Source organism: Equus caballus, chromosome 15 (assembly GCF_041296265.1).
Source record: "Equus caballus isolate H_3958 breed thoroughbred chromosome 15, TB-T2T, whole genome shotgun sequence".
Taxonomy (NCBI): Eukaryota; Metazoa; Chordata; class Mammalia; order Perissodactyla; family Equidae; genus Equus; species Equus caballus.
In genome coordinates this window covers 44,014,833-44,041,829 of record NC_091698.1, presented here as the reverse complement: position 1 = coordinate 44,041,829, position 26,997 = coordinate 44,014,833, and the positions used below count along the sequence as shown (strand labels likewise).

At 37.0% G+C, this 26,997-nt stretch overlaps 2 protein-coding genes across 3 annotated transcripts in view; one reads left to right on the top strand and one right to left on the bottom strand.

Moving 5' to 3' along the window:
* The window catches only part of SEMA4F (ssemaphorin 4F), a 106,477-nt gene that overhangs the window by 34,144 nt on the left and 45,336 nt on the right, over positions 1–26,997 (top strand). The gene's annotated exons all lie outside the window — the stretch shown is intronic.
* The window catches only part of M1AP (meiosis 1 associated protein), an 87,787-nt gene that overhangs the window by 45,858 nt on the left and 14,932 nt on the right, over positions 1–26,997 (bottom strand). Inside the window, exons 3-4 of the mRNA XM_023618831.2 lie at positions 2,245–2,430; positions 772–940 (exon numbers count right to left, since the gene is read on the bottom strand). Coding sequence (XP_023474599.2) covers positions 772–940; positions 2,245–2,430 — 355 coding nt within the window. The remainder of the gene's footprint in view (positions 1–771; positions 941–2,244; positions 2,431–26,997) is intronic.

The following is a 26,997-nucleotide window of genomic DNA, read 5'->3' as shown; positions in this document are numbered from 1 at the left end:
TATTCTGGGGAGGCGGGAATGATGCAAGAGGTAGGGCGTGAATGCACCAAGACTATAATCTCCTGGCATAGGCTCCATTGTTCCATCAAACTCACTTATAAAACACACATTCAAAGATAAAATTATTAAGAATTTCAAGACAGCAACCAAAGAGCATTAATTCCCAAGCATAGCCCTTTCTGAATGCAGGGCCTTGTTTGACTGCACTGGTCATAAGCCCATGAAGCCAGCCCTACATATAAGTCTGTTCATACAGCATAGGTTATAACAGCAAAATGTAATAAACCAAATTGTTCATTAACAAGTGATTAAACAAATAAACTATGGTTCAAACACACAGTAAAAAAAGAGACAGATCTATAGATACTAATATAGATAGATGTTTAACACACAAAGAGGGTTATAAAATATTGTGTATATCGTGATCCCACTAAAAAAAATATATATATATATATATATATTCCTATCTATATAAAAGAACATTAGGAGGGATACCCCAATCACTTAAAAGTGATTAGAGGAGGAAGGAATTTTTACTTTTTATACCTATATTTCAGGTTTTACATTAACATTTATTGTTTCTGAAATTAAAAATACGATTAAAAAATTCAACTCTAACACCTAGAAACACCTGGCTGAACTGCAGTGAAATCTGTTGGCTTCATTTCATTTAAGAACATAGAAAGACCATGGAAAATAATCTTCCTGATCCGTAAAAGACTAGTCATTAAAATTCTTACCATTCTTTTCACCTTTTCCTTTAATTCTTACCATCGTTGCTGGGCTCTTCAACAGGGGATGCTGAGTCCATACCCTCCAGGACTCCCTTTGTAATCTCAACCACCTGAAGCCTCCTGACCCTGACTAGGTCTGTATCTTTTAATCCTTCCTCCAATTGTTTGACCACCTCTTTTCCAGGCTGGGAAGTCAGAACAGTGATCTGGGAACAAATCCAAGAATCAATGTGTGTTCTTTCCCTGACGTACAGAGTGAAGAACATAACAGGTTAGATCTGGAGGATGAAGACAGCAAGTCTGTCGTAGTGGCTACTGTCTTCAGAGCAAAGGAGGAGGACTTAACTGTAACTTACAAATCAAATTTCATTTGACAGATTCTGGTGGGAGAGGTCTGGTGGGACAGATCCTCCCAGGACCCTTGCAAACAGGCTGAGCCTACCCCCGTACGTGACCAGTAAGAAGCCATCCCTGCATTTTCGTTTTTAAAGAATGCTTGAAGCACTGGCAGTATGTCTCTCACTCAAAATGCTTTGATTTTATGAGGAAACAAAGGAAATAGAATCCTTAAATTCCACTCACTAAATGGGTACTGAATATCAGAGAGCATATATGCTCCTTTCTCATGGTGCTACTTCCATGTAGATTTCTCTCCTTTCTCAACCTGTATCCAGCTGAGCTGTTTCTTTTGCTCTCTTAACTCTAAAATGCACTCACTCTTCATCAATATATTGGACCTGAAGGAATATTGATGTGTTTGTGTATAATTTGAGTAATTTATTCTACCTGAATGAGTACACTATATGTTTTTGTTAACAGTTTTGTCTTAAATTTGAAATTCTGGAAGGCAGGTATTAAATACATGCAATTCTTTTTTGTACTTAGACATGTTTGACTGAGGAACAGGATGCAGATAAAAGCACAATTATTTTTTAAACTCATCTGTTTGATGCCTGAGTTATCAGAGACTGAAAGTGTTTTAAGTCACTCACACACAATGGAGGATCTAGTCACGACTTATATTTTTAAGATTGTCTTAGTTTGGCACCAGAATTTTAGAAATGTTTACATTTGCACATTTGCTAATCCCAAGAAAATTTATTCAATTTGATGACAAGATTTAATTGAGAACAATGTAAATTCTTAAGAGTACCCAGAAAATATAAATATAGACACCAATCTAGGCAGTTTGATGATTGCTTTACAAGTTTCAAAAACCTAGAGGCAGATGGCATATTCAAATTTTATTTTGATTTCAGTTTTTCCTTATAATTCACTTCAGTCCACATTTTTAGAACTCTTCTTTATGCCTAGCTGTGTAATAAGAATTGCACGGGTTATAGGCAAAAGGGAGCACGCCTCCTGCCTGCAGGGAGCTGAAAATCTAGCCTTGAAAACGACATTCAGTGCGTATGAAACAGAGAACAATACAAGGATGATAAATAACGAAGCATCTAGATGGATTGAAATGGGAAGATGGCTTAGAGTCCTAAAGGCCAGCATCTCTTACCTCCAGGGAAGTGTAGGTCAGAGCTGCGCCTGTGGTCACATGTCGGCTGTACTGTTTGAACTGCTGGAGCCCATCCTCTACTGCCATCTGCAGAGAAGCGCCTTGGGGTCTGAAACAACCCTCTCTCTGCAACATGCGGAGTTCTGAGATGCAGGCCTGCAGCCTAGCAAAATTCCCTTTCACTTGCTGCAGAGAAAAATGAATCAAAGATATAAATCTTGAGTGACCCAGGTTTCAGGTTAATTGGCAGTCTAACTTCATTACCAGTTGCTTCTCAAGAGTCCCCTCTCTTCCTGAGAATCTGTTTGTTTGACCAACATCTACCAAATGTCTATTATGTTCTGGGTACTGCACTAAAATCTTCCCTACACCAGAGGAAAGATACTCTGCAGCCAAAGGGTTTTGATTATGGGGAGTCACCAGAAACAGGAAAAGAAGTGTATTAACTCATTCACTCACCCAAAGGCAGGGCCAGTTGTGACTGCTTAGTTACTTTAAGGTGGTCTGCAAATTGGAGGTCCAGCAGGGTTACTATTAAACCTTATCTTCATTTCTCAGTCAGTATAGACACTGGGAGCTCCTCTATTCAAGAATGTTTTCCCAGAAATGAGGATTTTGATGTGGTTGGTCATTTCAGAATCAATAAGGTCCTATCTAATCTGCTCTTCAGGATCATGTCAGTTAGGAAGAGATGCTTGGCTTAGAGTCAGCTCATGGAGCCAACAAATAAACCTCTTGGTTCTCCTCATCCTCCTTTGTAAAAACTCACTCTTGGAAGTAATCTAATATAATCTGATTATACGTCAATGTTACTTCTTCTAAGGATACATGCATTTTGAATAAATGTGGAAAGAAAATTTGTGACGCTATTTGAAGGAATTCCAAGCATCAATAGCAGTGGGGTGTGAGGAAGAATTATATTTTGGGATGAGGAAACTTTCCTGACCATAGCAGAACTGAGCAATATTTGCAAAATGTGCATAAAATTCATGAGCATAAACTACAATACTGCCAGGCTACAAAGGCTGCTTGGTCCACCCCTGCCCGACTCAGTTCCACAGCTGCTTACTTTGCTTACTTACATGCTCCTCTCCCTGAGTGTCTGGGAAAAACACAAGAAATAGGGCATAATTCTTACACAAAGAGAACTTGCAATCTAGATAGGAAGATAAGAAACCTACTCAAGCAAGAAATGAGAAAAATGAGACCCTAGGTGTAGACTAGTTGCCTTTGAGCATTTCTTTTCATGTACCCCCTAAAATAATCCGAGGAACAATATACTCCTTTATACATTTTTAAGTTGACATCTAGATTTTAAAATTCTAAGTGTAAGTACTTGCTAAGGATGTAACTTCCAGCATATTTTAAATATCTTTTTTTTTTGGGAAATAAGAGTGGGAGATTTATTTTTCACCATATGCTCGTGTATAACAAAAATTTTTTCACTGTCCTTTGTTTTTATTTTTAAAATATTTTTATTATTGCAGTAACATTGGATTATAACATTATATAACTTTCAGATGTACATCATAATATATTTCGAATTCTGTGTAGATTACATCATGTTTACCACCCAAAGACCAATTATAATCCATCACCACACGTGTGCCTAATTACCCCTTTCACTCTCCTCCCTCCCACCTTCCCCTCTGGTAACCATCAATCCAGTCTCTGTTGCTGTGTGCTGGTTGTTGTTTTTATCTTCTACTTATGAGTGAGATCATATGGTATTTGACTTTCTCCTTTTGACTTATTTCACTTAGCGTAATTCCCTCAAGGTCTATCCATGTTTTCACAAATGGCCAGATTTCATCATTTCTTATGGCTGAGTAGTATTCCATTGTGTATATACACCACATCTTTTTTTTAAATTTATTTTTATTTTTTATTTTTTTTAAAGATTGGCACCTGGGCTAACAACTGTTGCTAATATTCCTTCTTTTTCAAGGATTGGCTCCTGGGCTAACAACTGTTGCCAATCTTTTTTTTTTTTTTTCTGCTTTATCTCCCCAACCCCCGCCCTGTACACAGTTGTATATCTTAGTTGCAGGTCCTTCTAGTTGTGGGATGTGGGACGCCGCCTCAACGTGGCCTGACGAGCGGTGCCATGTCCGCACCCAGGATCCGAACCCTGGGCCGCCGCGGTGGAGCGCGCGAACTTAACCACTCGGCCACGGAGCTGGCCCCCTACACCACATCTTTTTTATCCATTCGTCCCTTGATGGGCACCTAGGTTGCTTCCAAGCCTTGGTGATTGTGAATAATACTGTGATGAACATAGGGGTGTATATATCTTTATGCATTTGTATTTTTAAGTTATTTGGATAAATACCCAGCAGTGGAATAGCTGGATCATATGGTAGATCTGTTCTTAATTTTCTGAGGGTACTCCATACTGTTTTCCATAGTGGCTGCACCAGTTTGCACTCCTACCAGCAGTGTATGAGGGTTCCCTTCTCTCCACATCCTCTCCAACACTTGTTTCCTGTCTTGTTAATTATAGCCATTCTGACCGGAGTGAGGTGATATCTTATCATAGTTTTGATTTGCATTTCCCTGATAGCTAATGATGTTGAGCATCTTTTCATATGCCTGTTGGCCGTGGTATATCTTCTTTAGAGAAATCTCTGTTCAGATCTTTTGCCCATTTTTTAATTGGGTTGTTTGTTTTTTTTGTTGTTGAGTAAATATCACTATTTAAAAATAAAATGATAACATCACTCTTCAAAGAATAATCCAATAGAATCTAAATATCATAGTGATTTGATACTCACCATTATTCAATTTAAAAAGTATATGAGCAAGCTCTTGTCCCTTTTTAACAGTATATTATTCCTTTTTTTCCTTGAACTCATATTTCCATTTCCTTTTTTCCACAGTTTTATCATAACGTAATAGAACTTTTTGATTGGCAACTTTTTATTGAACATCCTATCATACTTCTCTGCATCAAAAATATTTACATATTGTAAGATTATTTTATTTCCTATGACCATAGGCTTAAGGGGGTAATCTAGATTGAGTTATTATTAGAATTGTTGTTCATATACAATTGATCAAAACAAATATATATTACTGATTTTGGTAAATAATTATTGGCATTAAACATTAACTTTAATTGGAAATGCATCCTAATGGCATGGTCACGCTGGGTTCTTTTTTCAATTAGTTCAGGTATATGTGAATAAATAAATGACTTACTGCTTCAATGACACAACACTCAGTATCAATTCTATTTCTATTTTTTCTATTGTTATAATGCTGAGAAACCTTGTCCTCATAAATATAAGATGAGATGTCAATCAAATTGTCAAATTCCTTCTGAGATATGTGCCAAAAGTCACATAGAGATCTACCAATAAAATTACTTTAATATCAGCTGTTATTCAATCTGGTCTTCCTTCAATGTTGTTAAAATTGGAAACCTCTTGGTTGTAAATGATTTTTTTTTTTAAAGATTTTATTTTTTCCTTTTTCTCCCCAAAGCCCCCCGGTACATAGATGTATATTCTTCGTTGTGGGTCCTTCTAGTTGTGGTATGTGGGAGGCTGCCTCAGCGTGGTCTGATGAGCAGTGCCATGTCCGCGCCCAGGATTCGAACCAACGAAACACTGGGCTGCCTGCAGCGGAGCGCGCAAACTTAACTACTCAGCCATGGGGCCAGCCGCAGTTGTAAATGATCTTTAACTCAGTCATAAGTCACTTACTTTCTTACATTGATACCAACATTTTGAATTATTCCTTTGTTTGGTACCCATGGAAGTTTTAAAATCACCTGGCAATTCACCACAGTAAGATTCACGGGTGAAAGACATGTATTTCTCACTCCTTCCTTTTTATTTTGGATTTTTTTTATGAAATAGAAGAAGAGTTATTGTGAAAATGATGGTGGGAATGGAGAAGCAGCCTGACACCCTCATCATAGGCATAATGAGAGAAGTTTTAGAAAAGAATACAAATGGAAATTGAAGATCTGTATGTTAATTCTTCAAAATTATCTATTCCTGTGCACTCTAGGAAGGCTTCTTGTAGCCCTAATGGTATGTGAACCCCAGTTTGAAGATGCTTTAGAAGTTTAGGAAAAGAAAGCAAACGTTGTTGGAAAGGAAGTTGGAAAGGAGATTGGGCTGAGAATTGAAAGGGTAAAATTTATGAAAATAATACAGTATTTTATGTGTGTATGTGTGTGTGTGGGGGGGGTGGGTGGGTAGAGAGGCAGAAGTTCAATACAAGCAATGGTATGGAGGTTGAGAGTGAAACCGTGTGCCAGAGAGAATGAGGAAATGTGCCTGACAAGCGTAGAGGATGCTTGATAAGGACTAGTGGGCATTTTGGTTAAAGAAGTACTAATCTTAGCTCAGGCTTTACAGCCAAACAGACTTGAGTTCCAAACCTGGCTCTCCCTTTTATTGGCTGTGAGTCCTTAACCCTAAATTTCTTCACTAGAAATTGAGGACAATGGAAATACTTATCTTAAAGAGTAAGTATTAAATGAGCTAATTCGTGGCACACAGTATGCACTGAGTGTTAGCTGTGGTTATTATTTTTATCACTATCAAACCCTAAAAGCACTTAGGACATTGCTGATTAAACAGAAGGGGTTTGTATTGAATTAATGGCTGTGTTCTACACCTGACAAAACAAGTAAAAATAAATAGTATCTATGTAAATGACATAGCTCTATTCACTCGTCCATTTCTTACAAACATTTATGGTTAGGTGCTTATGATATACTAGGTATCTAAAAAATATATAATTCCTGTAAAATATAACTTTACAAACAAGTGAGATAAGTAGCCTCAGAATACAAAGGGATAAGAGCCATAATAAAATGACATTTTCCAAAGTACGTTGACCAGTTATTGTCTGTTTATCTCATTAGAATATAAGCTCTATCAAAGGAGAAACCTGATTTGTGTTTTCATTGCCATGTCTGCAGGGTCTAGACCAGTACCTGGAACACAGCTGGTATTTTTGAATAAATGAATGCATATATAATAAATTTCAGGGGGATGAAAAATGTCAGAAAATGAAAACAGATATACAGGAATTCTCTGTACTAACTTTGCAACTTTTTTATTAACTTAAAATTATTCAAAAATAAAAAGTTTATTGAAAAATAAACCAGAAAAATAGTAGGAAAAAAAAGGGAGATTATTTTGTGGTAGAGAAAGCCTTTGTAAATATGACAACAAAGGTAGGAAACCGTGAAGGGGAAAATGCAGAGATTTGACCACATAAAAATTCAAATTTTCTGTAAAGGAAAAGAGAATATGAATAAAGCTAAGGACAAAAAAACCCTAGGTAAATATTTGCAACATATATGATTAGTGTGATATTAATATCTTAATATGTAAAAAGCATCTACAAATATCTGAAACATACTCTTCTAGCACCTTACAATATACACACAAGATAAAACACAAATATCTTTCAAATGCATAGTTGAATTCATGAGAAAACAAGGGAAATCCCCGGATACCAAAGGAGAGGATAACAGGAAATAGGAAACCACAGTGTTAAATAACTATAAAAGCCTTGGCTGTACTTGCTGATCATGAGAACTTAAATCCTTGTGTTTCAAGAAAGCAGGAGACAAGGCCTTAGGCCCACATAAGAAGAAGAATTGGAACTGCCACCCTGGCCCAAAGTTAAGACTGTTTAAAAGGTTATTCTGTCAATGAAAAGGTGGGCTAGAAAGAATCCACCCTCCAGTAAAGGGAGATGACAGTAAAACTTGTTGACTGATGTGAGCTCTCGATAAGAAAGAAATTACTGCTGAGAACCAGAAACCACATGCTTCCCCTCATGTGGGTTTGGGATTTGGCTTTACCTGTGGAGTCTAGGAAAGTCTCAGTTTAAAACATAACTTAAAGTCGTCCTGGGTTGATAGCACTTTAAGTCAGCTGGCTCAAGCAAACACAAATCTTCTCTAGAGGTATACACTCTAAACTCAGGTTTCACAGAATTCTCACACATTACGATCAGCTAAACATAAGCTCATCATCCAAAATTACAAAATCAGTGAGAAAATAAACATCACGGGTGAGAGTCAGCAGAAACAGCAAACAGCAGAATTGAATTTCAACCATTTCAGATACTGGAATTACCAAACATATTTAAGTACCCTTAAGACATAAAAGAGGAAATCAAAACCATGAACACAGAATAAAAGACTAGCAAGAAAGGACCAAGTAGATTTAAAAAATTACCAAATAGAATTTCTAGAAATTAAATTATAAAAATTGAAATTAAAAACTCAATGAATGGGTTGACAGATTAAATACGACTGAAGAAAGAATTACTGAATTGGGAGATAAAGCTGAAAAAATACTACGGAACCTAGCACAGAGAGACAAAGAGATGGAAAGTATGAAAAACATGTTAAGAGAAATGGAAGAAAAAGTGAGAGGATCTAATATTCATCTAATCAGAGTCTTGAAGGGATAGAATAGAGATAATGGGGATGAGGCAATATTAAAAGAGACAGTAGGTGGGAAATTTCTAGAATCAATGGAAAGGCATGAACCCTCAGATTCATAAAACACAACAAACACCAAACAGGAGAAATAAAAAGAAATCCATACACACTAAATCCAGACACACTAAAGACAAAAAAAAAATCTTAAAATCAGTCAGAGATAAAAAGATGATTTACCGGGGGCCAGACCCGTGGCTGAGTGGTTAAATTTGCGCACTCCGCTGCAGCAGCCCAGGGTTTCATAGGTTCTGATCCTGGGCGTGGACATGGCACTGCTCCTCCACATTGAGGCAGTGTCCCACATGCCACAACTAGAAGGACCCGCAACTGAAATATACAACTATATACTTGGGGGCTTTGGGGAGAAAAGAGTAGGAAAAAAAAAAAAAGATTGGCAACAGTTGTTAGCTCAGGTGCCAATCTTTAAAAAAAAAAAAAAGATTTACCAAGAAACAATTATTAGACTGACAGAAGACTTCTCAACAGCAATAATGCTATCCAGAATGCAGTAGAGTAATATCCTCAACATGCCAAGAAAAAAATAACTCTCAACCTAGAATTGTTAATGCAGTTAAACTATCCTGATGGCTAATTTTATGTGTCAACTTGCCTGTGCCACAGACTGCCCAGATTAAACTTTATTTTTGGGTGTGTCTGTGAAGGTGTTTCCAGATGAAATTAGCATTTGAGTCAGTGGACTTAGTACCGTAGATTGCCCTCCCCAATGGGGGTGGGCATCATCCAATCAGTTGAGGACCTGAAAGGAACAAAAAACAGAGGAAGAAGGACTCCCTCTCGCCTTTTTCTATTCCTGCCTGCCTCTCTGAGCTGGGACCTTGATTTTCTCCTGCCCTTGGACTTGGATTTACACCATTGGTTCCTCTGGTTCTCAGGTCTTCAGACTTGGAGTGGAATTACAAACCAGCAGCTTTCCTGGGTCTCCAGTTTGCAGATGGCAGATCATGAGACTTAACCTCCATAATCACGTGTCCCAATTCTTCAGAAGAAATCTCACAAGTCTCCATATACATATTTATATAAATATACTTACCTTTTTTAAAAATTCGTAAAATTTAATATAAAATTTATAATATATAAATTTGTATCCTATTGATTCTGTTTCTCTGGAGAACTCAAATACAGATTTTGGTACCAAGAATGGTTCCAGAGGAACAGAATGTTAAGAATGAGTTTTCTAATTGGTTCTGGGGTTTCTGGAATTGACTCTCTAATCTGATTAGATTTAAAGATGCTAATGACTCTATTTCCAGTAGTAAAGATAGCACTGATAGTCAAAGGCATGATCTGGCAATAGAGATATGTAAAATATCTGCATTGGACACTTTACTCTGAAGCAACCACTTACAAGAAGCAAGGAGCTGCATGACTATAGTGTAAGCATCTGACAATTAGCTTTTTTTATTGTAATGTAAGTGTTTGACATTTTAATCTCCGAGGCATCCACCTCAAAGACATCCACCTTTTTTTTTTTTTTTTTGAGGAAGATTAGCCCTGAGCTAACTACTGCCAGTCCTCCTCTTTTTTGCTGAGGAAGCCTGGCCCTGAGCTAACATCCGTGCCCATCTTCCTCTACTTTATATGTGGGACGCCTACCACAGCATGGCGTGCCAAGCGGTGCCATGTCTGCACCAGGGATCCAAACCGGTGAACCCGGGGCCGCTGAGAAGCGGAACGTGTGAACTTAACCGCTGCGCCACCGGGCCAGCCCCCCAAAGACATCCATCGTGAATAAACACACCGCCAGCTACACAACTAGATAAAGAGCTAGGCTGCCCCACCCATGAAGTTCCCCTTTTTAGAAATATCTGGTTGACCTAGATAACTGACTGAGTGAACTCCAATCAAGTCCCAAACTTGAGCCAATTTACAGGCCTAGAACCCTTTGAATGAAGGGATGTGGGGTCCCCTTGTGGAAGGACCTCAGTATATTACCAAAAATTTATACTGTTAATCTTTCTCCCAGGCTTCTCCAAAGGGACCTATGGCCTTTTACCAGGGTCACTGTACACTGAGGAAAAGGAAATAATCAGACCTTTTGGGGTCTACTGGACACTGTGTCTGAACTGACACTAATTCCAGGAGATCCCAACATTACAGTGGCCCACCAGTCAGAGTAGGGGCTTATGGAGGTGAGGTGATCAATGGAGTTTTGGCTCAGGTCCATCTCACAGTGGGTCCAGTGTGTCCCCAAATGCATCCTGTGGCTATTTCCACAGTTCCATAATTGGAATAGACATACTTAACAGCTGCAGAATCCCCCTATTGGTTCCCTGACCTGTGGAGTGAGGGTTATTATGGTGGGAAAATCCAAGTGGAAGCCACTAGAACTGCCTCTACTTAGGAAAATAGTAAACGAAAAGCAATGCTGTATTCCTGGAGGAGCTGCAGAGATTAGTGCCACCATCAAGGACTTGAAAGATGCAGGGATGGTGATTCCCACCCCCTCCCCATTCAACTTGCCTCTCTGGCCTGTGCAGAAGACAGATGCATCTTGGAGAATGACAGTGGATTCTCATAAGTTTAACCACATGGTGACTCCAGTGGCAGTTGTTGTACCAGGTGTTGGTTTCATTGCTCGAGCAAATTAACATATCTGGTACCTGGTATGCAGCTGTTGATCTGGCAAATGCCTTTTTCTCCATTCCTGTCTGTAAGGTCCCAGAGGAGCAGTTTGTGTTCAGCTGCCAAGGCTGGCAATACACCTTTACTGTCCTGCCTCGGGGGTATATCAACTCTCCAGCCCTATGTCATAATTCAGTTCACAGGGATCTTGATTGCCTTTCCCTCCCACAAGGTATCACACTGACCCATTACACTGATGACATTATGCTCACTGGACCTAGTGAGCAAGAAGTAGCAATTACTTTAGACTTATTGGTAAGACATTTGTGTGACAGAGGGTGGGAAACAAATTCAACTAAATTCAAGGGTCTTCTACCTCAGTGAAATTTCTAGATACTTACTCTGGATACCCTAAATAGTGAGCAAAGAGACTGGTAAATAAATGAGACTGGTAAAAGTAAACAAATATTGCCTATATAAAACAATAACAGTAATGTCTAATTTGAGGGTAAAATACTAGAGAACCAAAAGTATGTAAGATGAGAAGGAAGTGATCACAGTTAAGGCATTCTTAGGCATTGTTTAGTGAAGGATAAAGTTATTGATTAATTAAGAACAATCCCTAAGAGAAAAAGATTGTATGCTTTCAAACAGTAGAGGAAACAAATTAAAAACAAGCATCTTGATTAATCCAAAGGAAGTTAGGAAAGGAGGAAAAAGCAAGCATAAAAAACAGACTGGAAAAATAGAAAATACCAAGTAAGATAATGGAAATAAATCCAGATAGATAAATAATTAAAATAAATACAAACTTACTTTCTGAAATTCACCAAAGTCAAATTGTTGGAGCAGTCTGAAAGAAAGTCACTGTTTGCCATCTATAATATACACACTTAAAAAGTGAGAGTAAAAATTGAGAGTAAAAGAATGCTTGAGGTTTACTTTCAGATATGCTGATTTTATCAGTCTTAGATGGGGCCCCATACATCAGTATATTTTTGAAAGTTCCTCAGGCAATTCTAATGTGCAGCAAAGGCTGAGACTACTTTAACTTATTCATTTTTTTTTGCTGAGGAAGAGTCACCCTGAGCTAACATCTGTTGCCAATCTCCCTCTTTTTTTTTTTCACTTGAGAAAGATTAGCCCTGAGCTAAGATCTATGCCAATTTTCCTCTATTTTTTTTATATGGGACACCGTGTGGCTGGTGAGTGGAGTAGGTCTGCGCCCAGGATCCAAACCCTTGAACCTGGGCCGCTGAAGTGGAGCATGCAGAACTTTAACCACTCAGCCATGGGGCTGGGCCCTAACTTATTTTTTAATAAAAGAAGAAAGGGTGAAAATTAATAAGGTAAGCATCTGATTTAAGAGGTTGGAAAAAGAATCATACAATAAGTAAAGACTAGTATATCAGGAGAAAAATGGGCAAATTATATGAACAGGCAATTCGCAAAAATAACCAAATACAAATGGTCAATTAATATATGCACAAACTTGCTAATGAAAGATAAACAAACAAAAGCATAGTAAATTATTATCTTATCCCTATTAGATTGTCAGAAATAAAGACTGACATTTTCTAGTAATTAGCAAGGATGTGAGAAAAGAGAAGTTTTGTGATTGGTGGGAAGGTAAATTGGTACTCCCTTCCTAAAGGTGGTTTTAAGATCAAAATTTAAAATGTAAATATCCTGAGATCTAGGATTTTTGCTTCCAGGAATATGTTCTAAAACAATCAAACAAGTGTCTGATGTAAGAATAAGAATGTTTCCTGCAACATATGCTGCATTGATTATAATGGTAAGAAAAAAAAAAAAGGAAACAATCTAAATGCCCATCAACAGATTAATGAATTAATTATGCTACAATTGAACACTGTGTAGCTATTTAAAACTATGACATATATCTATATTTATTGACAGGGAAAAAGCTCTATAACATATTATTAATTAGAAAAATTAACAAAATCAGCTGGTATAGTATTATCCATTTTTTCATCTACCTGTCCTCCCTCCCTTCCTGCTTCCCTCCCTTTCTGCCTTCCCTCCACTCTTCCATTATCTGTACAGACATGTAGATGTTTGGAAGATATTCACTAAAATGTTAATGAGTGGTAGGATTTTAGGTAATTTTTTTCCCTTCTTGTACTTATTTTCTTCTTTTAAATTCTCTTTCAATCTTTTTGAATATGTCAAGAATAGAGTCTTAGTTTGTTGCTAACGTACCTTTATCACCTCTAAAACTCACTAATCCCTCTCTTGCTCTCTTTTTCCAGACTGTTTTAAAAGAAAAAATTTTTCAGTTTTTATTTTCTTATCAATGGTATATTTGCACATGGTTTAAAGAGTCAAATAGTTTCTGCACAGAGTGAAACAGTTCTTCAATGCTTTTAAAAAAATATTTCATATGTTCCCCATTCCCACTTTAACAGTTTTCTAAAGGCAGTGACTTTCAAGATTTTTAGATGTTTATTTGCTATTTGCTTCATGTTACTAAACAATATGCATTCTCATTATTTCAATTTTAGGTGTTATCTGATGAATTTCTTTTATGGAATATGAGAATTTGTTTCTCTTTTACTATTGTGTCCTTATATTCACAAACATAACTCTCCTCCTCCTGCCATCCCCAATCCTCTCAATAGTTTTAATTCTGGTTAGATCCACATTGAGTTTACTTAATTATGATTATATAAAATCTATTCATACCTGAGTCATATAATATACTAAAGTACTTTTCCTTTCCGATGCAACTTTTTCCCTGGAGTTAATATTTTCTTTTCCCCCTACTTATATAATTTTCTATGACTAATTAAATCCTAGATTTTTCACCAATTGTCTAAATCTCCTCTCAATATATTCAGACACTTTGGGTATTTTACCAATTTCATTTTTTTTTTAAAGAAATCTCTCCTGGGATGGAGCCTTTTGGCCTGCTCCATCTGTACTGTTAGCTTTCTCTGCCAGGTGTACAGCTGCACACAGGAATTGATATTAGCCATCATCCTGGAGTTTTCTTTCTGTGCCTTTGGGTTGGATCCCCTGCTTTCTAGATCCTATGCTATCTTCTGTCTTGGTTTATTCCCTCATTTTGGTAGAACACATCCTTCAGAGCTTCCTCAGTAAAGGTTCATGGGAAGCAAACTTTTTAAAAACTTGTATGTCAGAAAATGTCTTATTCTGCCTGCACACTTGATTCATAATTTGGCTAGATAGAGAATCCTAGGTTGGACAGGATTTTCCTTCAGAATTTTGAAGGCCTTGCTCCATTGTCATCTAGCTTCCAGGACTGCTGTTGAGAAGACAAAAGCCATTATGACACCTTTGTCAGTCACCTGTTTTTTTCCTCTCTTGAATGTTATAGGGTTTTCATTTTCTCTAGTATTTTGAAATTTCATGATGATGTGCGTTGGTGTTATATATTTTCATCCATTGTTCTGAGAACCTGGAGGCCCTTTTTTTTTTTTTTCTTCTTTCCTTATTCCTACTTTTTTTTTTTTATTGAGTTATTGATAGGTTACAATCTTGTGAAATTTCAATTGTACATTAATGTTTGTCAGTCATGTTGTAGGTGCACCACTTCACCCTTTGTGCCCACCCCCCATCCCACCTTTCCCCTGGTAGCCACTAAACTGTTCTTGGTCCATAGTTTTAAATTCCTCATATGAGTGGAGTCATACACAGATTATCTTTCTCTTGCTGGCTTATTTCACTTAACATAATTCTCTCAAGGTCCATCCATGTTATTGCAAACGGAATGATTTTGTTCTGTTTTGCAGCTGAGTAGTATTCCATTGTATATATGTACCACATCTTCTTTATCCATTCGTCTGTTGATGGGCACTTAGGTTGCTTCCACGTCTTGGCTATTGTAAACAGTGCTGCAATAAACATTGGGGTGCACAGGACTTTTGGGATTGCTGACTTCAGGCTCTTTGGATAAATACCCAGTAGTGGGATGGCTGGATCGTATGGTAGTTCTATTTTTAGTTTTTTGAGGAATCTCCATACTGTTTTCCATAGTGGCTGCACCAGTTTGCATTCCCACCAGCAGTGTATGAGGGTTCCTTTTTCTCCGCAACCTCCCTGGAGGCCCTTTTAACATATAAACGTATTACTTGATTCTAGGAAATTTTCTTTTTTTTTTTTAAGCCATGCTTTTTTTTTGGTGAGGTAGATTGACCATGAATGAACATCTGTTACCAATCTTCCTCTTTTTTTTTTCCTCCCCAAAGCCCCAATACATAGCTGTATATCCTAGTTGTAAGTCCTTCTAGTTCTTCTATGTGGCACGCTGCCATAGCATGGATCAATGAGCAGTGTGTTGGTCTGTGCCCAGGATCCAAACCAGTGAACCTTGGGCTGCTGAAGTGGAGTGTGTGAACTTAACCACTCTGCCAATGGGCTGGCCCCTGGAAATTTTCCTTAATTTTCTCTTATTATTTCCTTTCTTCTATATTCTGTATGCTCTCTTTTTGGAACTTTTATTATTGGATACTCTGGACTAGTTTGCCAATACTCTTATGTATTTTTCTCCTATTTTCCATAATTTTGCTCTTTTACTCTATTTTCTTATAGTTTGATTCAATTTTATCTACTAACTCTTCTGCTGAGTTTTTCATTTCAACCGTCACAATTTTTTTTTTTTTAAAGATTTTATTTTTTCCTTTTTTCTCCCCAAAGTCCCCCCCCCCCCGCCCCGGTACATAGTTGTATATTCTTCGTTGTGGGTGCTTCTAGTTGTGGCATGTGGGACGCTGCCTCAGCGTGGTCTGATGAGCAGTGCCATGTCCGCACCCAGGATTCGAACCAACGAAACACTGGGCCGCCTGCAGCGGAGCGCGCGAACTTAACCACTCGGCCACGGGGCCAGCCCCACAACCGTCACAATTTTAATTTGCAAGAGCTCTTTTTTGTTCACTAAATTTTTAAAAAACAGCACCCTGCTTTTATTTCATAAATAGGATATCTTTTATATCTTTTATATCAATGGTAGCTTTTATTTTTCTAGAGTTTCTTCTCCTTGCACAGTCTGTTTCCTCCAAGTTGTTTTTCTTTTTTTTAAAATTTATTTCATATGTTGCTTTTAGTTTTACTATCTATATTTCACGTTAGGGGCTTTCCTAAGATGTGTGTTGATCCTTGGTTATACAATCATATTTAAGAACTGGGCACTAAATAGATGATTGGAAACTGTGTGTGCAAGGACATGGTTTGTTGAGTCTGGGTTTAATGTAGGGTGATTTTCCTGAGCTGTTTCACTGCAGAATCTCTGATGTCAATATCTTTATATCTTCCTATCTTTCCTTTTGGGATGGTCAGAGAAAGAGATTCCAGTCTCTTTTCTGGATGGAACAGGCTTGGCTACCAGAACTCTGGAAATCAAACGAGGGAAAGGAAGTGTGTACATTAGGAGGAGGTCTCAGCATTCAGTATGAGACATTCATTTAATTTCCCTATCTAGGTAAGGTACTCCCATCCTTAACTGGTGTTCTCCTGGGCAGAGACCCTCTAAAGATGTGAAACCTCTAGTTTTGTGCTGGAGGAAGGATGGAGCAGTTCCTTTGCTTCTGGAGAACAAGAGAGGATCTCAAGGCCAAACTTCTTTGTAAACAGGCATTCAACATCTTTCTGCTTTTACCTCTACCTTTATTCTTACCTCCAGAAATACTTGATCTTGCCAATTCCAAAGCCTTTTGAGGACTTGGTGATGTAAACTGCTTTCTTCCTTGGCTTTCCCCGCTACTGGCTTAGGATTTAGCGCTCTGGGGGCTGCTAAGTCGATTATCACTTGTTCACCTGTATTATAGCTTCCAAAATTTTTGTTGCAATTTCTTCTTCTCTCATTACATTTTTCTTGTGAGTTTATACTGTGGTGGCAGAGATTTCTAGTTGTCACTAGATATTTATCCTATTCCTCTAGGTAACAGAACTACTAATTTTTATGTAGGCACTATTGTTACCTGGGCCCCTGGCCCCATAAGATGTTAACCACAACCCTGCTCAGAATTCTTTGGCCATTGAATAAGAGCTTGTGCTATTGAACGCTCAGCTTCAGTTTCATTTCAAATCCATGACATCGAACAGAAAAGAACCTTCCAAGGACAGGATGGATTGTGGGTACGAGGTCTACCCATGGGCCCCTTCCTCGGAGCTCCTCTGAATGTGGGTCGGAGTCCCACCAGAGTAAGGTGAAATTGGCAATACTATGACTATCTGGAATAATGACTATATTTCTCAGTCTCTCATACACCTAGCAGTTTAAGTGTGGTTAAGTTCCGCCAATGGGATGGTGGTAAGCAAAACGATGGGTGCAACTTTTGATAAATGTTTTTAAAGGATGAGGTCGCGCCTTTTGCTCTCCTTTTCCTCTTTTGTGTTTGGTGGAATATAGGTGTAACAGTCTGGACCACAAGATAGTAGCTGTGTTGCAGATGGTAGTAAGATGGTGGAGCAACAAGCCGGAAGGAGCATGGATCCCTATTGGTTATGGAGTTTCCACACTAGCCTTAGATCACCTAAAATTATTTGAGAGAAAAATAAACTTCTATCTTATTTAAGCCACTTTTATTTTGTGGTTTCTATTACTCACAGCTGAACCTAATCTTAACTGACTCAATGCTATTTAAAAAATTTCCTCTACTTTCTTTTTGGTAGTGTTTTTGGAGAAATCAACAGTAAAAGTGTGTTTCTAGCAGCTAACTTGGCAATAGTCAAAAGACTATACTTTCCTGCATTTAAATTTTCTAAAATGAGAATGTAATTTTTTTTTTACTTTTTATTAAGATTATGATAGTTTACAACCTTGTGAAATTTCAGTTGTACATTATTGTTTGTCAGTCATGTTGTAGGTGCACCACTTCACCCTTTGTGCCCACTCCCCATGCCCCCCTTTCCCCTGGTAACCACTAATCTGTTCTCTTTGTCTACATGTTTAACTTCCACATATGAGTGGAGTCATACAGAGATTGTCTTTCTCTATCTGGCTTATTTCACTTAACATAATACCCTCAAGGTCCATCCATGTTGTTGCGAATGGGACGCCTTTGTCCTTTTTTATGGCTGAGTAGTATTCCATTGTATATATATACCATATCTTCTTTATCCAATCATCAGTTGATGGGCACTTAGGTTTCTTCCACGTCTTGGCTATTGTAAATAATGCTGCAATGAACATAGGGGTGCATGGGACTTTTGAATTGCTGATTTCAAGTTCTTTGGATAGCTACCCAGTAGTGGGATGGCTGGGTCATATGGTATTTCTATTTTTAATTTTTTGAGAAATCTCCATACTGTTTTCCATAGTGACTGCACCAGTTTGCATTCCCACCAGCAGTGTATGAGGGTTCCTTTTTCTCCACAAACTCTCCAACATTTGTTAATTTTTGTTTTGGTTATTTTTGCCATTCTAACAGGTGTAAGGTGATATCTTAGTGTAGTTTTGATTTGCATTTCCCTGATGATCAGTGATGATGAGCATCTTTTCATGTGCCTATTGGCCATCTAAATATCTTCTTTGGAGAAATGTCTGTTCATGTCCCCTGCCCATTTTTTGATCGGGTTATTTGATTTTTTGTTGTTGAGTTGTGTGAGTTCTTTATACAGTATAGAGATTAACCCTTTGTCGGATATATGACTTACAAATATTTTTTCCCAGTTGGCGAGTTGATTTTTTGTTTCAATCCTGTTTTCCCTTGCCTTGAGGAAGCTCTTCAGTCTGATGAAGTCCCATTTGTTTATTCTATTGTTTCCCTTCTCTGAGAAGACATGTTGTCCAAAAAGATCCTTTTGATACTGATGTCAAAGAGTGTACTCCCTACATTTTCTTCTAGAAGTCTTATGGTTTCAGGTCTTACCATTAGGTCTTTGATCCATTTTGAGTTTATTTTTGTGAATGGTGAAAAAGAATGGTCAATTTTCATTCTTTTACATGTGGCTGTGAGAATGTAATTTTTTATCAGAAAAAACCCCACCAAATGTATTTTTATTTTGAAAACTAAAACAAAAAGCTTAACTTGTTTCCTGTAATTAAGTTAAAAAAAAATAGAATGACCTCCTGATGTCTCTGCCAGGAGAATACAATAACCTTTAGGACAAGGAAATGATCTGCTAACAAGGTTTGAAAATATTGTCTATTTGAGCATTGGAAAATTCTGCCAAATGCAATGCTTTTGGAAATATTGAAATCAAACGGTTCTTTCTTACATTAATCAGATAATAGGACCAGTTACTGCTTGAAAACACTCCTGGTTGACAGAAGTAAAATCACGTGACCAAGGTAGAAGAGGATACTTCCAACTTACTGTAGCAGGAGGCCATGCACCCAATTCATCTCAAAGATTGCATCATTTAGAAACAAGCTAAACAGAAAGTAGGCTACAACACAACTGTGTTATATCTCTTGAAAATGGAATCTGATCTCTCAGGAGCTCATTTCTAATCACTTTGATTCTGGAAGTGATTGTAAAATGCAGGCTTTGCAGGCTTTGCAGGCTTTGCAGAAGCACTAATTGCCTAGGCTCTGAAGAGCTCCTATAGTTTGGCCCAGAAACTATTTCCATACATCAACGGTTCATGATAGATTGATAAATGCTACAGAAAGTCTTATATTGTTCTTAGTTTTTTTCCCTCATAAATTACCTAGGCAGCATTCCATACAGCAACAATGTAAATAGTTCAGAGCTGAGTTCCAAATACAAATAATGAGGTCAGGGACCTATGGGGAGCTGTTAGATAAGGAGGGAGAGAATGGGTTGTCGGAAGATGAGGCCTGGTGCAATTACTTGCAATGTACAGTCTGAGCAGTCAAATTCCACAACTTTCCCCCTACCTGCTTCCCTGGATGGGAAGTTTGGGGTTTCCATTTTGGAAGCTTCAAATGTGCTCTAGGAAGTTCCTGAGTTGAAATATGGGTCCTTATGATCACTTCTTCAGTCTATTTCCTTCCTAGTGAATCAAGTTCTGAAGTAGACTGTAACATTTTTTTGGAGTTATTATCTATTATACTACAAACTCAGGTTCTCTGTCTTAGATCATCTGAGTGAGTTTCAAGGTGCAGAGGTGAGTCCCTGATTCCGTTAGGATGGGCTTTGCACAGACAGGTGGAAGTTGGGATGAATGGGTAAGGACTGATGGATGCTCATTACATTTCTTTCAGCTTTTTGTGTAGACTGGTGGTACAGATATGCCTAGAGGATGTTCTCTCCCTAGATCCAATACTAGTATGTTCTCCTTGCTTTAGGCAGTTTATGACAACTCAGATTGATGTCTCAATGGAGGTCAGGTGAAAATATTAGAATATAGTTTAGGTCAGTGATTTTCAAAAATTTTTTTATCAGTAAAACCCCCTTTCATAAAAAAATTAAAATTTACATAGAATTTCAATATGTAAATTGCATTTTATCAGCATAAATGTATTTTTAATATTTTGTTTTTATTTATTTTCAATACGTAATACATTCACATTATTCAAAATTCAAAGGTTACAAAAGAGTATATAGAAAAAGTTACCTTCCCACTCTATCCTTTAGCTAAACAGTAGCTTCCTGGAGGCAATCAATATTACTAGCTTCTTACATGTCTTTCCAGAGACATTTTCTTGGCATGAAGAAAATATAAATGATTAACTTTATCTTTCTTCTTACCAAAGTAGAAAACACTGTGATACTTTTTCATACCTTGATTTTGTTGTGTAGTGTATTTGGGCAATCATTTCATTCAATAGATAAAAAGTATTTTAATTTTTATGGCCCAAAAGTATTCCATTAATGGATGGAACATAATTTTATTTAATCAATCCCTTATTGATTGAGATTGGGTTGTTTGCAATCTTTTGCTACTGCAAAAAATGCCAAAACATGACAACAGATAATCTTGTACTTAAGTTATTTTTGCATATGTGAAAATACATCTGTAGGATAAGTTCCTAAAAGTAAACTTGCTGGGAAAATGGTATGTAAATTGTGATACTGTCACCAAATTGCCCACCATAGAAATTGTGTCTATTTATACACCCATACATCTTTATATGCTCAGGAACAGTATGCTATTAAACTTTTAAAAAATCTTTGCCAGTCATAGAGGTGAAAAATAATAGCATCTCAATATAGTTTTAACTTACATTTCTTTTATGAATGAGGTTGAACATACTTTTATATGTTTAAGAGTCATTTTGTATTTCCTATTCTGAAAACTGTCTATGTATACCGTTTCTCATTTCCTATTGATCATTGATCTTTATCTTATTGATTTTAAGGAACTCTTTATGAGATTAAGAAAATTAACTCTATGTGATATAAAAGCAAATTTTTTTTTCATATTGTCATTTGTCTTTAGATTTTACATGCAGTATGTATTTTTTCCAAGCATATATTTTCTATTTTTATACAGCTGAATTTATTAATCTTTCATTTTTGGGATTTTGGGTTTTGTGTTGTAGTTAGAAAGGCCTTTCTTACTTTGCTTTTTTTCCCCATGGTCTGTGTGCTAATTATCAATTTATTGCCTCTCAGCTCCAAATTCATCCTTCAATATAACTCTTCAGTAATGGACAGAATCCCTTTAAGCTTTTCTCCTTGAGAGTAACCATGATGTTAAGACTTCTGAGTAGAGGGCACTGGAGGAACACTGCAGGAGGAAGGCCCTCTCCTGCTGAAAGCAATTGGGTGTGAGGACATTTCATAGCGCTCCGCTCACGTGCCCAGAACTTACATACCCTTGATGTTATGGACTGAATGTTTGTAGTCCCCTTAAAATTCATATGTTGAAGCCCTAACTCTCAATGTGATGGTATTTAGAAGTGAGGCCTTTGGGAGGTAATTAGACTTACATGAGATCATGAGGGTGGGACCCCTACATGGGATTAGCACCCTTGTAAGAAGAAAAAGAGACATTAGAGCTCTCTCTCTTCACATGCATGCACTGAGGAAAGATCACGTGAGCACACAGCAAGAAAGCTGCTGTCTGCAAGGCAGAAGAGGGCTCTCACCAGAACCTGACCATGCTGGCAACCTGATCTTCGACTTCTAGCCTCCCAAACTTTGAGAAAATAAATGTCTATTGTTTAAGTCACCCAGTCTGTGGTATTTTGTTATGACAGCCCGAGCTAAGACAGGCAACCTCCCAGCCCTAGCCTGGTAATCACCTTTCAGCAGTCCTCTCAGCATGGACATGCATGCTTCAGGCCTCCTGCCTGCACTGATGCCTGACTCCCTCTGCTCATCTGTCCCTCCTCTCAGAGGTTTGTCTCCTGTGGCCCTCCCACTGCTGCTGCTCTTCCCTCTGGACACTGGCTGCTCTAGGCCTCCTGCTCACATTGGCATCTCCCCTCCCTCTGCATGCTTGTGTACCAGCCACTGATTATAGCTCACCTAGCAACACCAAGAGGGTTGCTTCCTGCTTTCCCAGTAACTATGGGCTAGCTCTGGCTTGGGCAAACAAGTGAAGTTCTCTGCATCCAGTGAGCTGCATCTATACATTCTCCAACTGGATCTGAACCCCAGCCTTGGGAAAGGGTCCCCTTTCCAAGTTTGTCCTTGCTTGAGACGTTTCCCTCAGCCCTAGGGTACCATAAAAAGTTCTTTTATATCTTATAGTTGCTATATTATCATAGTCCACTGTATTAAACCATGTTAAAATTTCTATATCAACTTCCCTTGTTTATATCACTGTGTGGTTTCTGTCTCCTGATTGAACCCAGACTGATACTAGCATTTATAGTTTCAACTTTTACTTTTAAATCTTTGATCCATTTGGAGTTTATACTGGTATAAGCTGTGAGTATGGATCTAACAATTTTTCTCATGTGGCTATCCAGTTAACCCAAGAATTTATTGAATAATTTTTTCCAATTAATTTAAAATATCATCTTTATTATACACTAAATTCCCACATGCATTTGGGTCTATTTCTGGACTTTAAATTGTATTCTATTGTTCTGTCTTTTCAATCTCCAGTATCACACTGTTTGAACATCTGTTTAATAGTGGAGAGGAATAGTCCTTAGCTATTCTTGCTTGTTTTTTGTTTCTGATTTCAGCTTTATTATCAAGATGTCTAGTTTTCCTGTTGGAAATTTTACTGGGAATTGCATTACATTTATAAATCAATTTAGAGATAACTGACATCTTTCTAATCTGTCTTCCCCAAATGACTTTTCATTTGTTTAAGTCTTCTTTTGTGTTTCTCAATAGGATTTTAATTCAGATAAATCTTAGACATTTATTATTAATTTCAGGCCTAAATATTTATTTGATCATTTTGGTTACTGCGATGAGATCTTTTCTGCCATTTTAACTTCTAACTTGTTGTTTTTGGACCTATAAAAGGTATTAATATCTGTATTAATTTTTGTACCAGATCATTCTTGTGAATTCTTTCATCATTTGAAATGATTTCCTAGTTGATTCTGTTGATTCTCTAGGACATTATCTTAATCTGCCAATAACTAAAATTTTATTGCCTCCTTTCTTATTTTTATATTCTAATTTATTTTTCTTGTGCAATTGCATCAGTGAAAAATCTCCAGGACACTGTTAAATAATAGTGATGACAGTAAACTTCCTTGTCTTGCACAGGAATATATTCAGTGTCTTTCCATTAAGTATGATCTGTTTCTTGAGTTGTCATAGACCTACATTGTGCTCAGGGAATAGCTACCTATTCCTATTTTATTAAGGTTTTTGAAAACAAGATTGGATGTTGTATTTTATTAAATGCCTTTTTCAGTACCTACAGAGATGAACGTGACCATATTTTTTCTTAGACGTATTAACAGAGTAATACAGAGTAAACTATATTAATAGATTTCCTACTATTGCGCCACCTTTTTTATTCCTGGCATATGACCCTTTTAATACAAGCTGGATTCTATTGTCAATACAGCTGGTCCTCCATATCCACGGGTTCTGTATCCGTGGATTCAACTAACTGCAGACTGAAACGCCTCTGATGATTGCGTCTGTAATGGACATGTACAGACTTTTTTTCTTTCATTAGACCCTCAACAATACAGTAAAACAACTATCTATATAGCATTTACATTGTATTAGGTATAATAAGTAATCTAGAGATGATTTAAAGTACACAGGAGGACGTGTGTAGGTTACATCAAACACTACACCATTTTATATGAGGGACTTGAGCATCTGTGGATTTTGTTACCTGTGGGGGTTCTGGAACCGCTCCCCTGATGATACTGAGAGATGACTGTACTTAATTTGGGATTTTGAATAGATATTCACAAGTGAGATTCATCTGTAGTTCTTCTTTTTGTGCAATATTTCTTGGGTTTTAGTATCAATATTATATTATCTTCATAAAAATAGTTTGGAAGGTTTTTTTCTTTCTGTGGTATGAAACAGTTAAAAAACACAGTAATAATGGTCTGTTCTTTAAAGGTTTGGTATTCCCCTGTGACCATTTGGTTTTCCCAGTGCTTTAGTTTTAAGGAAGGTAGTTCTTCGATAACTTTCTCTGTTCCCTTTATGGGAATGGTAAGTTTAGATTTGTCTATCTCTTCTGAATTCACTTTCAGTAATTATATTTTCATGGGGAATTATGCATTTTACCCAAGTGTATCTGTGGTTATTTTCCCTTTATTTTACCTTATTTTGTATATATGTACCTTTTCTGTCTGCCCGTTTCCTAAAACCTAGCTAACTAATGGTTTATCTACTATTTTTCCCCCAAAGAATATACTTGGATTTATTAATTTGTTCTACCATTTTATTTTTTTATATTCATTATGTTTTGCTTTTGTCTTTACTATTTCCTTCCCTCAGTTTTCCTTAGGCTTCTTCTGTTTTTCTTTTGAGTTGGTTGTTTCATTTATTTTCAGTTTTTCTTGTTTACTAATTTAAATTAATTAAATTAGTAGTTTAAAGATATGAATTCCCCTCTTAGTACTGTTTTTTTCGTATCCCATAGGTTCTGATATGTAGAGTTTCATTATTATTTTCTAGATATATTGCAATTTTAGCTTGGATTTCCTCTTTGACTCAAAAGTTATTTAACAGTTTAAAAATTTCCAGATGGTAGGGACTTTCTGTCCTCTGGTTTTGTCATTTAGTTCTAGTTTTATTACAGTGTGTTCAGAGCATGTTGACTGGACGATTTATACTTTTGAAATTCTTTGAAGTTGTGGGTTTATTTGTGGCTTAATATAAGGTTGACTTTTGTTAATATTCCATGAGCACTTAAGGAGGGTGAAGATTTCATATATACATATAATCATATTTTTTCTTAAAAATGTTGATGCTATGTTATTTGGTACATAGGTACTCAAAAGTGATATATTTTCAATAGGCTCCCCCTCCAACAAACCTTCTGTGCTGAATATCTTCCATATACCCCTCTTGATAATTCTCTACTCTTCTCTGCTTTGTGCCCTAGCATCAAAGTGCCATTCTTAGTCTTATTTAGTGCTTTTTGCTCCAAATTCAACCTTGTCTGATATTAAGATCATGCTCTTCCTTTTTTGGGAGGGGGTTTGCATTTGCCTAGTATACCTTTGCTCTTCCTTTTATTTTCAACCTTTCTGAAACATTTTGTTGTAGTTGTGTCTTTTGAATACAGCAGAGTTTTGCCTTATAATCAAATCTCTATGTTTTAAAAGTATTTTAATAGGTGAGTTTAACACACTTATATTTAGTGATATGACAGTTATGTTTATTTTTAATTATATTAAGGTATACTCTATTTTCATAGCTTTTGAAAAATCACTATACTGTGTAATTTTTGTTTGTTCTATATATGTTTTTTTAAATTAAGATGATGATAGTTAACAACCTTGTGAAATTACAGTTGTATATTATTGTTAGTCATGTTGTAGGTACACCACTTCACCCTTTGTGCCCTCCCCCCAGCCCCCTTTCTCCTGGTAACCACCGATCAGTTCTCTTTGTCTATATGTTAACTACCACCTATGAGTGGAGTCATACAGAGTTCCTCTTTCTCTGTCTGGCTTATTTCACTCAACATAATACCCTCAAGGTCCATCCATGTTGTTGTGAATGGGACAACTTTGTCCTTTTTTATGGCTGAGTACTATTCCATTGTATATATATACCATATCTTCTTTATCCAATCATCAGTTGCTGGGCACTTAGGTTGGTTCCATGTCTTGGCTATTGTGAATAATGCTGCGAGGAACATAGGGGTGCATGAGACTTTTGGAATTGCTGATTTCAGGTTCTTAGGATAGATACCCAGTAGTGGGATGGCTGGGTCATAAGGTATTTCAATTTTTAACTTTTGAGAAATCTCCATACTGTTTTCCATAGTGGCTGCAGCAGTTTGCATTCCCACCAACGGTGTATGAGGGTTCCTTTTTCTCCACAGCCTCTCCAACATTTGTCACTCTTGGTTTTGGATATTTTTGCCATTCTAACAGGTGTAAGGTGATCTATATATGCTTTTATTGTCATAGTTAGAAAGGTGTATTAGTTTTAGTGTTTATCTTTATAACTCCATGTTTACATAATTCCTTTATTTCTTTAGCAGTATCCATTACTGAATAATAATGAAAATCTCCACTATGAACAATGACACAATTTGTATATTTCCTTGTGTTACTCTTCCCCTCCCTCTCCTGCAGCACTCAATTATAGTCTATTATATTATCTTTACTGGAATACTTTATGCTGTTTAGTATAATATATCCCTATTATCTGCCACTTTTAAAAAACTTTTTA